Source organism: Colius striatus, unplaced genomic scaffold (assembly GCF_028858725.1).
Source record: "Colius striatus isolate bColStr4 unplaced genomic scaffold, bColStr4.1.hap1 scaffold_155, whole genome shotgun sequence".
Taxonomy (NCBI): Eukaryota; Metazoa; Chordata; class Aves; order Coliiformes; family Coliidae; genus Colius; species Colius striatus.
This window is the reverse complement of record NW_026908445.1, coordinates 22,501-35,880: the sequence shown is the minus strand read 5'-3', so window position 1 is coordinate 35,880 and position 13,380 is coordinate 22,501. Positions and strand designations below refer to the sequence as shown.

General features: G+C 66.2%; 1 protein-coding gene across 1 annotated transcript; it reads right to left on the bottom strand.

The window, feature by feature from the left end:
• Window positions 1-226: 226 nt before the first annotated feature.
• LOC133629105 (zinc finger protein neuro-d4-like) lies at window positions 227-11,663 on the bottom strand (the record flags this gene model as incomplete). Its single annotated transcript, XM_062019767.1, is given in 5 exon segments — window positions 227-306; window positions 309-364; window positions 452-551; window positions 5,469-5,629; window positions 11,594-11,663. Coding segments are annotated over 5 exon segments (429 nt in total), but the record flags the coding sequence as incomplete, so codon positions are not given.
• Window positions 11,664-13,380: the final 1,717 nt, after the last annotated feature.

The following is a 13,380-nucleotide window of genomic DNA, read 5'->3' as shown; positions in this document are numbered from 1 at the left end:
AGAGGGGAAAGGGGGTGTCAGGAGGAATTTGGGGGGACCCCCCAATGTCCCTGCACCCCAATATTGGGTGAGGGATGGACAGAGAGGTGAGGGAGGGGGGAGAAAGGGATGCACAGACTCAGGGATGGAGCATCATGCATTGGGGGGGGGGGATGCTTTGGGATGAATTTGGGGGTTCAAGGTCTTTTTGGGGGTGCATTTTTGGGGGTACCCCTAAATCCCCCACCGCACACTCCAGCGTTGTCTCCTCTTCTTTCAGCTCCACCTTCTTCTCCCCAGCCTCAGCACAAAGCAACGCCTCCAGGACGGTCCCTCGGGTAATACCCCCCCTTCTTTCTTAAGGGGGGCGTCGCAGTCTGGAGGGGAGGAGCTGTGAGGATGAGGAGGGGTCTCTGCTTCCCCCTTCCTCCTCCTCTTCCTCCTCATCTTCCTCCCCCCTCCCCTTGGGGTTTACTCACAGGGGCGCAGCCGTGGGTCCTCCAAAATGCTGAGTCGGCGTTTCTTGCGCCAACAACGAGCTGGGTACGTGTAAATCTGACCCGGGGCTGAGCCTGGGGGGGGGGGGGAGGGGAATTGGGGAGGGGGGACCCCAAAAAAAACACCCCAAGGGGTGGGTGGGTGATGGAGGGGTCGGCCCAGGATCACAGGATGAGGGTGTGATACACAGAGACACCCAAAAGCCTCCAGATAGAACCAGACCCCCCCACTCTGAGCTCAGAAGCCAATGGGGTGAACCCCCAGAGCACCCCAAAACCCACCAGATAGACCCAGACCCTGAGCCCAACCCTGTGACCCCCAGAGCACCCCAAAACCCACCAGACCCTGAGCCCAACCCTGAGACCCCCAGAGCACCCAAAACCCACCAGACCCTGAGCCCAACCCTGTGACCCCCCAGAGCACCCCAAAACCCACCAGACCCTGAGCCAACCCTGTGACCCCCCAGAGCACCCCAAAACCCTCCAGATAGAACCAGACCCCCCCACTCTGAGCTCAGACCCCAACCAGGGACCCCCCCAGAGCACCCCAAAACGTCCCAGACAGATCCAGACCCCACTCTGAGCCCTGACTCCAACCCTGTGACACCCCAGAGCACCCCAAAACCCACCAGATAGACACAGACCTGGACCCCAACCCTGAGACCCCCCAGAGCACCCCAAAACCCCCCAGACCCTGACCCCAACCCTGTGACCCCCCAGAGCACCCCAAAACCCCCCAGACAGACCCTGAACCTGACCCCAACGCTGTGACCCCCAAGAGCCCCCCAAAACCCACCAGACAGACCCTGAACCCAACCTGACCTTGACCCCAACCCTGTGACCCCCCAGAGCCCCCCAAAACCCACCAGACAGACCCAGACCCTGAGCCAACCCTGTGACCCCCCCAGAGCCCCCAAAACCCACCAGACAGACCCTGACCCCCACTCTCAGCCCTGACCCCAACCCTGTGACCCCCAAAATCCACCAGACAGACCCAGACCTTGACCCCAACCCTGTGACCCCCCAGAGCCCCCCCAAAACCCTCCAGACAGACCCTGACCCCAATCTGACCTTGACCCCAACCCTGTGACCCCCCAGAGCCCCCCAAAACCCCCAGACAGACCCTGACCCCAACCTGACCTTGACCCCAACCCTGTGACCCCCCAGAGCCCCCCAAAACCCACCAGACAGACCCTGAACCTGACCCCAACCCTGTGACCCCCCAGAGCCCCCAAAACCCACCAGACAGACCCAGACCCCCAGTCTGAGCTCAGACCCCAACCCTGTGACCCCCCAGAGCCCCCCAAAACCCCCCAGACAGACCCTGACCTTGACCCCAACCCTGTGACCCCCCAGAGCCCCCCAAAACCCCCCAGACAGACCCTGACCTTGACCCCAACGCTGTGACCCCCAGAGCACCCCAAAACGTCCCAGACAGACCCTGACCCCCACTCTGAGCTCAGACCCCAACCCTGTGACCCCCCAAAACCCCCCAGAGAGACCCAGACCCTGAGCCCAGACCCCAACCTGACCTTGACCCCAACCCTGTGACCCCCCCAGAGCCCCCAAAACCCTCCAGATAGGTGTGTGCAGGGCATGGTGGGTGCTGGGAGGTCCATGATGGGTGCTGGGGGCTCCATGGTGGGTGCTGATGGGTGCTGGGGGGTCCATGGTGTGTGCAGGGGATGGTGGGTGCTGGGAGGCCCATGTTGGGTCCTGATGGGTGCAGAAGGGTCCATGGTGTGTGCAGGGGATGGTGGGTGCTGGAGGGTCCATGGTGGGTGCTGATGGGTGCAGGAGGGTCCATGGTGTGTGCAGGGGATGGTGGGTGCTGGGTGCCCCATGCTGGGTGCAGGAGGGTCCATGGTGGGTGCTGCTGTGTGCAGGGGATGGTGGGTGCTGGGAGGTCCATGCTGGGTACTGGAGGCTCCACGATGGGTGCTGGTGGGTGCAGGGGATGGTGGGTGCTGGGGGGCCCATGCTGGGTGCTGATGGGTGCAGAAGGGTCCATGGTGTGTGCAGGGGATGGTGGGTGCTGGGGGGCCCATGATGGGTGCTGGAGGGTCCATGGTGGGTGCTGGTATGTGCAGGGGATGGTGGGTGCTGGAGGGTCCATGATGGGTGCTGAGGGGTCCATGCTGTGTGCAGGGGATGGTGGGTGCTGGGGGCTCCATGGTGGGTGCTGGGGGCTCCATGGTGGGTGCAGGAAGCTCCATGCTGGGTGCTGGGAGGTCCATGTTGGGTGCTGGTGGGTGCAGGAGGGTCCATGGTGTGTGCAGGGGATGCTGGGTGCTGGGAGGTCCATGTTGGGTGCTGGTGGGTGCTGGGGCTCCATGCTGTGTGCAGGGGATGGTGGGTGCTGGGGGCTCCATGGTGGGTGCTGGAGGATCCATGGTGGGTGCTGCTGTGTGCAGGGGATGGTGGGTGCTGGGAGGTCCATGCTGGGTACTGGAGGCTCCACGATGGGTGCTGGTGGGTGCAGGGGATGTGGGTGCTGGGAGGTCCATGCTGGGTGCTGGAGGCTCCACGATGGGTGCTGGTGTGTGCAGGGGATGGTGGGTGCTGGGGGGCCCATGCTGGGTGCTGATGGGTGCAGAAGGGTCCATGGTGTGTGCAGGGGATGGTGGGTGCTGGGGGCCCATGATGGGTGCTGGAGGGTCCATGGTGGGTGCTGCTGTGTGCAGGGGATGGTGGGTGCTGGAGGGTCCATGGTGGGTGCTGGAGGCTCCATGGTGGGTGCTGGGGATGGTGGGTGCTGGGAGGTCCATGCTGGGTGCTGATGGGTGCAGGAGGCTCTATGCTGTGTGCAGGGGATGGTGGGTGCTGGGGGGCCCATGATGGGTGCTGGAGGGTCCATGGTGGGTGCTGGTATGTGCAGGGGATGGTGGGTGCTGGAGGGTCCATGATGGGTGCTGAGGGGTCCATGCTGTGTGCAGGGGATGGTGGGTGCTGGGGCTCCATGGTGGGTGCAGGAAGCTCCATGCTGGGTGCTGGGAGGTCCATGTTGGGTGCTGATGGGTGCAGGAGGCTCCATGGTGTGTGCAGGGGGATGGTGGGTGCTGGGAGGCCCATGTTGGGTGCTGATGGGTGCTGGGGGCTCCATGCTGTGTGCAGGGGATGCTGGGTACTGGGAGGTCCATGTTGGGTGCTGGAGGGTCCATGGTGGGTGCTGCTGTGTGCAGGGGATGGTGGGTGCTGGGGGGCCCATGATGGGTGCAGGAGGGTCCATGGTGGGTGCTGCTGTGTGCAGGGGATGGTGGGTGCTGGGGGCTCAATGGTGGGTGCTGATGGATGCAGAAGGGTCCATGGTGTGTGCAGGGGATGGTGGGTGCTGGGGGGCCCATGCTGGGTGCTGATGGGTGCAGAAGGGTCCATGCTGTGTGCAGGGGATGGTGGGTGCTGGGGGGCCCATGATGGGTGCTGGAGGGTCCATGGTGGGTGCTGCTGTGTGCAGGGGATGGTGGGTGCTGGGGGGCCCATGATGGGTGCAGGAGGGTCCATGGTGGGTGCTGCTGTGTGCAGGGGATGGTGGGTGCTGGAGGTCCATGATGGGTGCAGGAGGGTCCATGGTAGGTGCTGAGGGGTCCATGGTGTGTGCAGGGGATGGTGGGTGCTGGGATGCCCATGATGGGTGCTGATGGGTGCTGGGGGGTCCATGCTGTGTGCAGGAGGGTTCATGCTGTGTGCAGGAGATGGTGGGTGCTGGGGGGCCCATGGTGGGTGCTGATGGGTGCAGAAGGGTCCATGGTGTGTGCAGGGGATGGTGGGTGCTGGGTGGCCCATGCTGGGTGCAGGAGGCTCCATGGTGGGTGCTGCTGTGTGCAGGGGATGGTGGGTGCTGGGTGCCCCATGGTGGGTGCTGATGGGTGCTGGGGGCTCCATGGTGTGTGCAGGGGATGGTGGGTGCTGGGGGCTCCATGATGGGTGCAGAAGGGTCCATGGTGTGTGCAGGGGATGGTGGGTGCTGGGAGGTCCATGATGGGTGCTGGGGGGTCCATGGTGTGTGCAGGGGATGGTGGGTGCTGGGATGCCCATGATGGGTGCAGGAAGGTCCATGCTGGGTGCTGGAGGCTCCATGGTGGGTGCTGCTGTGTGCAGGGGATGGTGGGTGCTGGGGGCTCAATGGTGGGTGCTGATGGATGCAGAAGGGTCCATGGTGTGTGCAGGGGATGGTGGGTGCTGGGTGGCCCATGATGGGTGCTGGAGGGTCCATGGTGGGTGCTGGTGTGTGTAGGGGATGGTGGGTGCTGGGGGCTCCATGCTGGGTGCAGGAGGGTCCATGGTATGTGCAGGGGATGGTGGGTGCTGGGGGCTCCATGGTGGGTGCAGGAGGCTCCATGCTGAGTGCTGCTGTGTGCAGGGGATGGTGGGTGCTGGGGGGCCCATGATGGGTGCAGGAAGGTCCATGGTGGGTGCTGGGGGCTCCATGCTGGGTGCTGGAGGGTCCATGGTGGGTGCAGGAGGCTCCATGCTGTGTGCAGGGGATGGTTGGTCCTGGAGGGTCCATGATGGGTGCTGAGGGGGTACATGGTGTGTGCAGGGGATGGTGGATGCTGGGGGCTCCATGCTGTATGCAGGGGATGGTTGGTGCTGGGGGCTCCATGATGGGTGCTGGGGGGTCCATGGTGTGTGCAGGGGATGGTGGGTGCTGGGGGGTCCATGATGTGTGCAGGGGATGGTGGGTGCTGGGGGCTCCATGGTGGGTGCTGCTGTGTGCAGGGGATGGTGGGTGCTGGGATGCCCATGCTGGGTGCTGATGAGTGCAGGAGGGTCCATGGTGGGTGCTGCTGTGTGCAGGGGATGGTGGGTGCTGAGGGCTCCACCCTGGGTGCTGGAGGCTGCAGGATGGGTGCTCAATGGCTGCTGCATGCTGCTGCAGGGGACACTATTTGCAGCCAGCACCTCCCGAACTGGGTTACTTTGGTGTGTGTATGTGTGAAGGTGACCCTTTGCATGGGGAGGGGGCTCCAGTTGGATATCGGGGGGTCTCACCAGGCCCTCGGTGGGTCTTCTCCATCCAGATATAACAGTCGCTCTGGGCCACGCCTGTCTGAGCATCCAGGAACGGGAGGCGGAGGCTCCGCTCCGCGCACAGCCGCGAGTTGTAGCTGCGACAGTGCTCCAGCGCCTCGCGGTAAAACTCCTCCCCCAGGCTGGGCAGAGGCGAGGCTTCAGCCTGGAGACCCCTCCCCAAAACGGGAGAGGGAGCTCTCACCCCCAAAACATCGCTCCCTGGACCCTAAAACCTTCCCCTGCACCCCAAAATCTCCCCACTGCAGCTTAAAACCTCCCCCAGGAGCATCACAGTTGGTGCTGAGCCTCAAACCCCTCCCTGGAGCATCAGGACCCCCAAATAGAGGGGTGAGGGGTCAGGGTGGACCCCCCCTTCAATGTGGATCCCCATTCTAAATTGGGGACCCCCCTGTACCCCAAAACCACCCCTCTGCACCCCAAAATCTCCCCACTGCAGCTTAAAACCTCCCCCAGGAGCATCACAGTTGGTGCTGAGCATCAGACCCCTCCCTGGAGCATCAGGACCCCCAAATAGAGGGGTGGGGGGTCAGGATGGACCCCCCCAAATTGAGGGAACCCCCTCAAGCAATATGGGGAGCCCTCACCCCAAAAACATCCCCCCCCTGTACCCCAAAACCTCCCCACTGAAGGTTAAAACCTCCCCCAGGAGCATCACAGTTGGTGCTGAGCATCAAACCCCTCCCTGGAGCATCAGGACCCCCAAATAGAGGGGTGAGGGGTCAGGATGGACCCCCACTTCAATGTGGGACCCTCATTCTAAATTGGGGACCCCCCCTGTACCCCAAAACCTTCTCCTGCACCCCAAAACCTCCCCACTGCAGCCCAAAACCTCCCCCAGGAGCATCACAGTTGGTGCTGAGCCTCAGATCCCTCCCTGGAGCATCAGGATCCCCAAATAGAGGGGTGAGGGGTCAGGATGGACCCCCACTTCAATGTGGGACCCTCATTCTAAATTGGGGACCCCCCTGTACCCCAAAACATTCCCCTGCACCCCAAAATCTCCCCACTGCAGCTTAAAACCTCCCCCAGGAGCATCACAGTTGGTGCTGAGCATCAAACCCCTCCCTGGAGCATCAGGACCCCAAATAGAGGGGTGAGGGGTCAGGATGGACCCTCCTTCAATGTGGGACCCTCATCCCAAAGTGGGGACCCCCCCTGCACCCCAAAACCTCCCCCCTACTGCTTAAAACCTCCCGCAGGAGCATCACAGTTGGTGCTGAGCCTCAGATCCCTCCCTGGAGCATCAGGACCCCCAAATAGAGGGGTGAGGGGTCAGGATGGACCCCCCCCAAATTGAAGAGGCCCCTCCTAAACAGCATGGGGAGCCCTCACCCCAAAAACATCCCTCCCTGTACCCTAAAACCTCCCCCTGCACCCCAAAATCTCCCCACTGCAGCTTAAAACCTCCCCCAGGAGCATCACAGTTGGTGCTGAGCATCAAACCCCTCCCTTGAGCATCAGGACCCCCAAATAGAGGGGTGAGGGGTCAGGATGGACCCCCCTTCAATGTGGGACCCCCATTCTAAATTGGGGACTCCCCTGTACCCCAAAACCTTCCCCTACAGCCCAAAACCTCCCCCAGGAGCATCACAGCCTGTCCTGAGCATCAAACCCCTCCCTGGAGCATCAGGACCCCCAAATGTAGGGGTGAGGGGTCAGGAAGGGAGCAGAGGGGGGGGGGGCGGGGTCCAGAGCCCTCCCCGCCCCCAGCTCCGACCGGCCACAGGCACCGGGACCCTCCCGGCCGGTCCCGGGGCTTCATCCAGCCCCGGTTGGTCCCTCCCTGTCCCTACCGGAGGCTCCAACCCCGTCGGTACCGGCGGCTCCAGCCCCTCTGGGTCCCTCCCCGCTGCTACCGGAGGCTCCAACCCCGTCTGTACCGGGGGCTCCAGCCCCTCTGGGTCCCTCCCCGCTGCTACCGGCAGCTCCATCCCAGGTCCTTCCCCTTCCCTGCTGCTACCGGAGGGTCCAATCCCGTCTGTACCGGCGGCTCCAGTCCCTCTGAGTCCCTCCCCCTGCTACTGGCGGCTCCATCCCCGGTGGGTCCTTCCCTGCTGCTACCGGCGGCTCCATCCCCGGTGGGTCCTTCCCTGCTGCTACCGGTGGGTCCATCCCCATCTGTACCGGCGGCTCCAGCCCCTCTGGGTCCCCCCCCGTCAGTACCGACAGCTCCATCCCCGGTGCTTCCCCTCCCCACCGGTACCGGCGGCTCCATCCCTGGTGGGTCTCTCCCCGGTGCTACCGGAGGCTCCAACCCCGTCGGCTCCATCCCCGGTGCTTCCCCTCCCCGCTGCTACCGGAGGGTCCAATCCTGTCTGTACCGGCAGCTCCATCCCCGGTGGGTCCCTCCCCGTTGCTACCGGCAGCTCCAACTCCCTCTATACCAGCAGCTCCATCCCCGGTGCTTCCCCTCCCCATCGGTACCGGCGGCTCCATCCCCAGTGGGTCCCTCCCCACCGTACCAACGGCTCCATCCCCCTCTATACCGGCGGCTCCATCCCCGGTGGGTCCCTCCCCATTGCTACTGGCGGCTCCATCCCCCTCTATACCGGCAGCTCCATCCCCAGTGGGTCCCTCCCCGCTGCTACCGGAGGCTCCATCCCCGGTGCTTCCCCTCCCCGCTGCTACCGGAGGCTCTAATCCCGTCTATACCGGCGGCTCCAGCCCCTCTGGGTCCCTCCCTGCTGCTACCGGCGGCTCCAGCCCCTCTGGGTCCCTCCCCCTGCTACCGGCAGCTCCATCCCAGGTCCTTCCCCTTCCTGCTGCTACCAGAGGGTCCAACCCCGTCTGTACCGGCGGCTCCAGTCCCTCTGAGTCCCTCCCCCTGCTACTGGCGGCTCCATCCCCGGTGGGTCCCTCCCTGCTGCTACCGGAGGGTCCAACCCCGTCTGTACCGGCGGCTCCAGTCCCTCTGAGTCCCTCCCCCTGCTACTGGCGGCTCCATCCCCGGTGGGTCCGTCCCTGCTGCTACTGGCGGCTCCAGCACCGTCTGTACCGGCGGCTCCATTCCCGGTGCTTCCCCTCCCCATCGGTACCGGCTGCTCCAGCCCCGGTGGGTCCCTCCCCGCTGCTAGAGGAGGCTCCAACCCCGTCTGTACCGGCGGCTCCAGCCCCTCTGGGTCCCTCCCCGCTGCTACCGGCTGCTCCAGCCCCGGTGTTTCCCCTCCCCGCTGCTACAGGAGGGTCCAATCCCGTCTGTACCGGCAGCTCCATCCCCGGTGCTTCCCCTCCCCACCGGTACCGGCAGCTCCATCCCCGGTGGGTCCCTCCCCGTTGCTACCGGCAGCTCCAACTCCCTCTATACCAGCAGCTCCATCCCCGGTGCTTCCCCTCCCCATCGGTACCGGCGGCTCCATCCCCAGTGGGTCCCTCCCCACCGTACCAACGGCTCCATCCCCCTCTATACCGGCGGCTCCATCCCCGGTGGGTCCCTCCCCATTGCTACTGGCGGCTCCATCCCCCTCTATACCGGCAGCTCCATCCCCAGTGGGTCCCTCCCCGCTGCTACCGGAGGCTCCATCCCCGGTGCTTCCCCTCCCCGCTGCTACCGGAGGCTCTAATCCCGTCTATACCGGCGGCTCCAGCCCCTCTGGGTCCCTCCCTGCTGCTACCGGCGGCTCCAGCCCCTCTGGGTCCCTCCCCCTGCTACCGGCAGCTCCATCCCAGGTCCTTCCCCTTCCTGCTGCTACCAGAGGGTCCAACCCCGTCTGTACCGGCGGCTCCAGTCCCTCTGAGTCCCTCCCCCTGCTACTGGCGGCTCCATCCCCGGTGGGTCCCTCCCTGCTGCTACCGGAGGGTCCAACCCCGTCTGTACCGGCGGCTCCAGTCCCTCTGAGTCCCTCCCCCTGCTACTGGCGGCTCCATCCCCGGTGGGTCCGTCCCTGCTGCTACTGGCGGCTCCAGCACCGTCTGTACCGGCGGCTCCATTCCCGGTGCTTCCCCTCCCCATCGGTACCGGCTGCTCCAGCCCCGGTGGGTCCCTCCCCGCTGCTAGAGGAGGCTCCAACCCCGTCTGTACCGGCGGCTCCAGCCCCTCTGGGTCCCTCCCCGCTGCTACCGGCTGCTCCAGCCCCGGTGTTTCCCCTCCCCGCTGCTACAGGAGGGTCCAATCCCGTCTGTACCGGCAGCTCCATCCCCGGTGCTTCCCCTCCCCACCGGTACCGGCAGCTCCATCCCCGGTGGGTCCCTCCCCGTTGCTCCCAGCGGCTCCATCCCCATCTGTACCGGCGGCTCCAGCCCCTCTGGGTCCCTCCCCGCTGCTACAGGAGGCTCCAACCCCGTCTGTACCGGCGGCTCCTTCCCCTATGTGTCCCTCCCCGCTGTTACCGGCAGCTCCATCCCCGGTGCTTCCTCTCCCCGCTGCTACCGGGGCGTCCAATCCCGTCTATACCGGCGGCTCCAGCCCCTCTGGGTCCCTCCCTGTTGCTACCGGCGGCTCCAGCCCCGGTGTTTCCCCTCCCCGTTGCTACCGGAGGGTCCAATCCCATCTATACCGGCGGCTCCATCCCCGGTGCTTCCCCTCCCCGTTCCTACCGACAGCTCCATCCCCGGTGTATCCCTACCCGCCCAATCTGTACCGGTGGCTCCATCCCCGGTGGGTCCCTCCCCGTTGCTCCCAGCGGCTCCATCCCCATCTGTACCGGCGGCTCCATCCCCGGTGTGTCCATCCCCATCTATACCGGCGGCTCCATCCCTGGCCGGTCCCTCCCTGCTGCTACCGGCGGCTCCAATCCCATCTGTACCGGCGGCTCCAGCCCCTCTGGGTCCCCCCCCGTCAGTACCGACAGCTCCATCCCCGGTGGGTCCCTCCCCGTTGCTACCGGAGGGTCCAGCCCCGTCTGTACCGGCGGCTCCATCCCTGGTACTTCCCATCTCACTGGTACCGGAGGGTCCATCCCCGGTGTGTCCCTCCCCGCCCCGTCTGTACTGGCGGCTCCATCCCCGGTGTTTCCCCTCCCCGCTGCTACCGGAGGCTCCAATCCCGTCTGTACCAGCGGCTCCAGCCCCTCTGGGTCCCTCCCCGTCAATACCGACAGCTCCATCCCCGGTGGGTCCCTCCCCTCCCCATCTATACCGGCGGCACCATCCCCGGTGGGCCCCTCCCCGCTGCTACTGGCGGCTCCAGCCCCGTCTGTACCGGCAGCTCCATCCCCGGTGCTTCCCCTCCCCACCGGTACCGACAGCTCCATCCCCGGTGGGTCCCTCCCCGTTGCTACCGGCGGCTCCATCCCCGGTGTGTCCCTCCCCACCGTACCAACGGCTCCATCCCCCTCTATACCGACATCTCCATCCCCGGTGGGTCCCTCCCCGTTGCTACCGGCAGCTCCAACCCCCTCTATACCGGCAGCTCCATCCCCAGTGGGTCCCTCCCCATCGGTACCGACATCTCCATCCCCGGTGGGTCCCTCCCCGTTGCTCCCAGCGGCTCCATCCCCCTCTATACCGGCGGCTCCATCCCCGGTGGGTCCCTCCCCGTTGCTACCGGCGGCTCCATCCCCGGTGGGTCCCTCCCCGTTGCTACCGGCGGCTCCATCCCCCTCTATACCGGCGGCTCCATCCCCAGTGCTTCCCCTCCCCGTTGCTACCGGCAGCTCCATCCCCGGTGTGTCCCTCCCCGCCCCCTCTATACCGGCAGCTCCATCCCCGGTGTGTCCCTCCCTGTTGCTCCCAGCGGCTCCATCCCCGGTGCTTCCCCTCCCCACCGGTACCGACATCCCCATCCCCGGTGTGTCCCTCCCCGTTGCTCCCGACATCTCCATCCCCGCTCCCTTCCCTTTCCCCACCGATACCGGGACCTCTCCAACCCGAGGGCCGTCTCTCCTCACGGCTCCCTCCCTCCGGTACCGGAGCCTCCATCCCGGTGCATCCATCCATCCATCCCACCCTCTCCCGGAGCATCCATCCATCCTCCCCCGGTACCGGCAGCTCCACACTTGGGTGGGGTATTGATGGAGGGGAGGGGGGGGGGGGAAGATGTGGGAAGGGGCTGATTCCCTCCGGTACCGGGTTGGGGGATGGGGATGGGATATCTCGGTACCCCCCCCCCCGGGGAGGGATTTTTTAGGGGGGGACCCGGGACTCACCATTTGAGGGGCTTGTGCAGCGCCGTGGCCATTTTGCGCCGCCGGGGCCGTTCCGCCGCTCGGGCACGGGGAGGGGGCGGTGGGGGGTTCAGCCCCGGTTTTTCCTTTGCTCCCCCCTACATCCCCCCCACCCCCCCCAAACCCCCACCACCCCCAAACCACCCCCCCCCAACCCCCCCTCAACCCCCCAATTCCCTTCTCTCCTCCCCCCTCCCCCCCCCCACTTTACACCCCCAAAATCCTCCCGGTTCCCCGGTAAACCCCCCTCCCCCCCCCCTCCCCCCCCCCACAATGTCTCCGCCGGTATCGCGTGGGGGGGGTTTGGGGGGGGGGATGGAGATGGAGGGGGGGGGGGGGAGGGGGAGCTACAGCTCCTGATATGCCCCGCCCCCATCCCCCACCCCCCAGCGCCTCATTGGCCAGCGGAGCTGTCAATCAAAGGGGAGGGGGGGAGAGGGGGGGGTAAAGCAGAGGGTGCTGGTGTCCCCCCCCCCCGCTCCCTGGTGCCCCCCAATCCCCCCGGTGCCAATGCCACCCACTCCCTGGTGCCCCCCAATCCCCCTGGTGTCACCCACTTAATGGTGCCCCCCAATCTCCCTGGGGCTGGTGCCCCCCAATCTCCCTGGGGCTGGTGCCCCCCACCCCTTGGTGCCCCCCAATCCCCCCGGTGTCTGTGCACCCCAATCCCCCCAGTGCTGGTGCCCCCACCCCCTGGTGCCCCCCAATCCCCCTGGTGCTGGTGCCACCCACGCCTTGGTGCCCCCCAATCCCCCTGGTGCCAGTGCCCCCCAATTCCCCTGGTGCTGGTGCCCCCAATCCCCCTGGGGCTGGTGCCCCCCAATCACCCTGAAGCCAGTGCCCCCCACTCCCCGGTTCCTGTGCCCCCCAATTCCCCTGGTGCTGGTGCCCCCCACCCCCTGGTGCCCCCCAATTCCCCTGGAGCCAGTGCCCCCCAATCCCCCTGGTGCTGGTACCCCTCACCCCTTGGTGCCCCCCAATCCCCCCAGTGCTGGTGCCCCCCAATCTCCCTGGTGCCAGTGGCCCCCACCCCTTGGTGCACCCCAATCCCCCTGGAGCCAGTGCCCCCAATTCCCCTGGTGCTGGTGCCCCCCACCCCCTGGTGCCCCCCAATCCCCCTGGTGCTGGTGCCCCCCAATTCCCCTGGGGCTGGTGCCCCCCACCCCTTGGTGCCCCCCAATCCCCCCCGGTGTCTGTGCACCCCAATCCCCCCAGTGCTGGTGCCCCTCACCCCCTGGTGCCCCCCAATCCCCCCGGTGCCAGTGCCACCCACCCCCTGGTGCCCCCCCAATCCCCCTGGTACTGGTGCCCCCCAATCTCCCTGGGGCTGGTGCCCCCCAATCTCCCTGGTGCTGGTGCCCCCCAATCCCCCTGGTGCCAGTGGCCCCCACCCCTTGGTGCACCCCAATCCCCCTGGAGCCAGTGCCCCCAATTCCCCTGGTGCTGGTGCCCCCCACCCCCTGGTGCCCCCCAATCCCCCTGGTGCTGGTGCCCCCCAATCTCCCTGGTGCCTGTGCCCCCCAATCCCCCTGGTGCCAGTGCCCCCACTCCCTTGGTGCCCCCCAATCCCCCCGGTGCTGGTGCCCCCCAATTCCCCTGGTACTGATGTCCCCCACCCCCTGGTGCCTGTGTCCCCCAATTCCCCTGGTGCTGGTGCCACCCACCCCCCGGTGCCAGTGCCCCCCAATCCCCCTGGTGCCTGTGCCCCCAATCCCCCTGGTGCCAGTGCCCCCCAATTCCCCTGGTGCTGGTACCCCCCACCTCCTGGT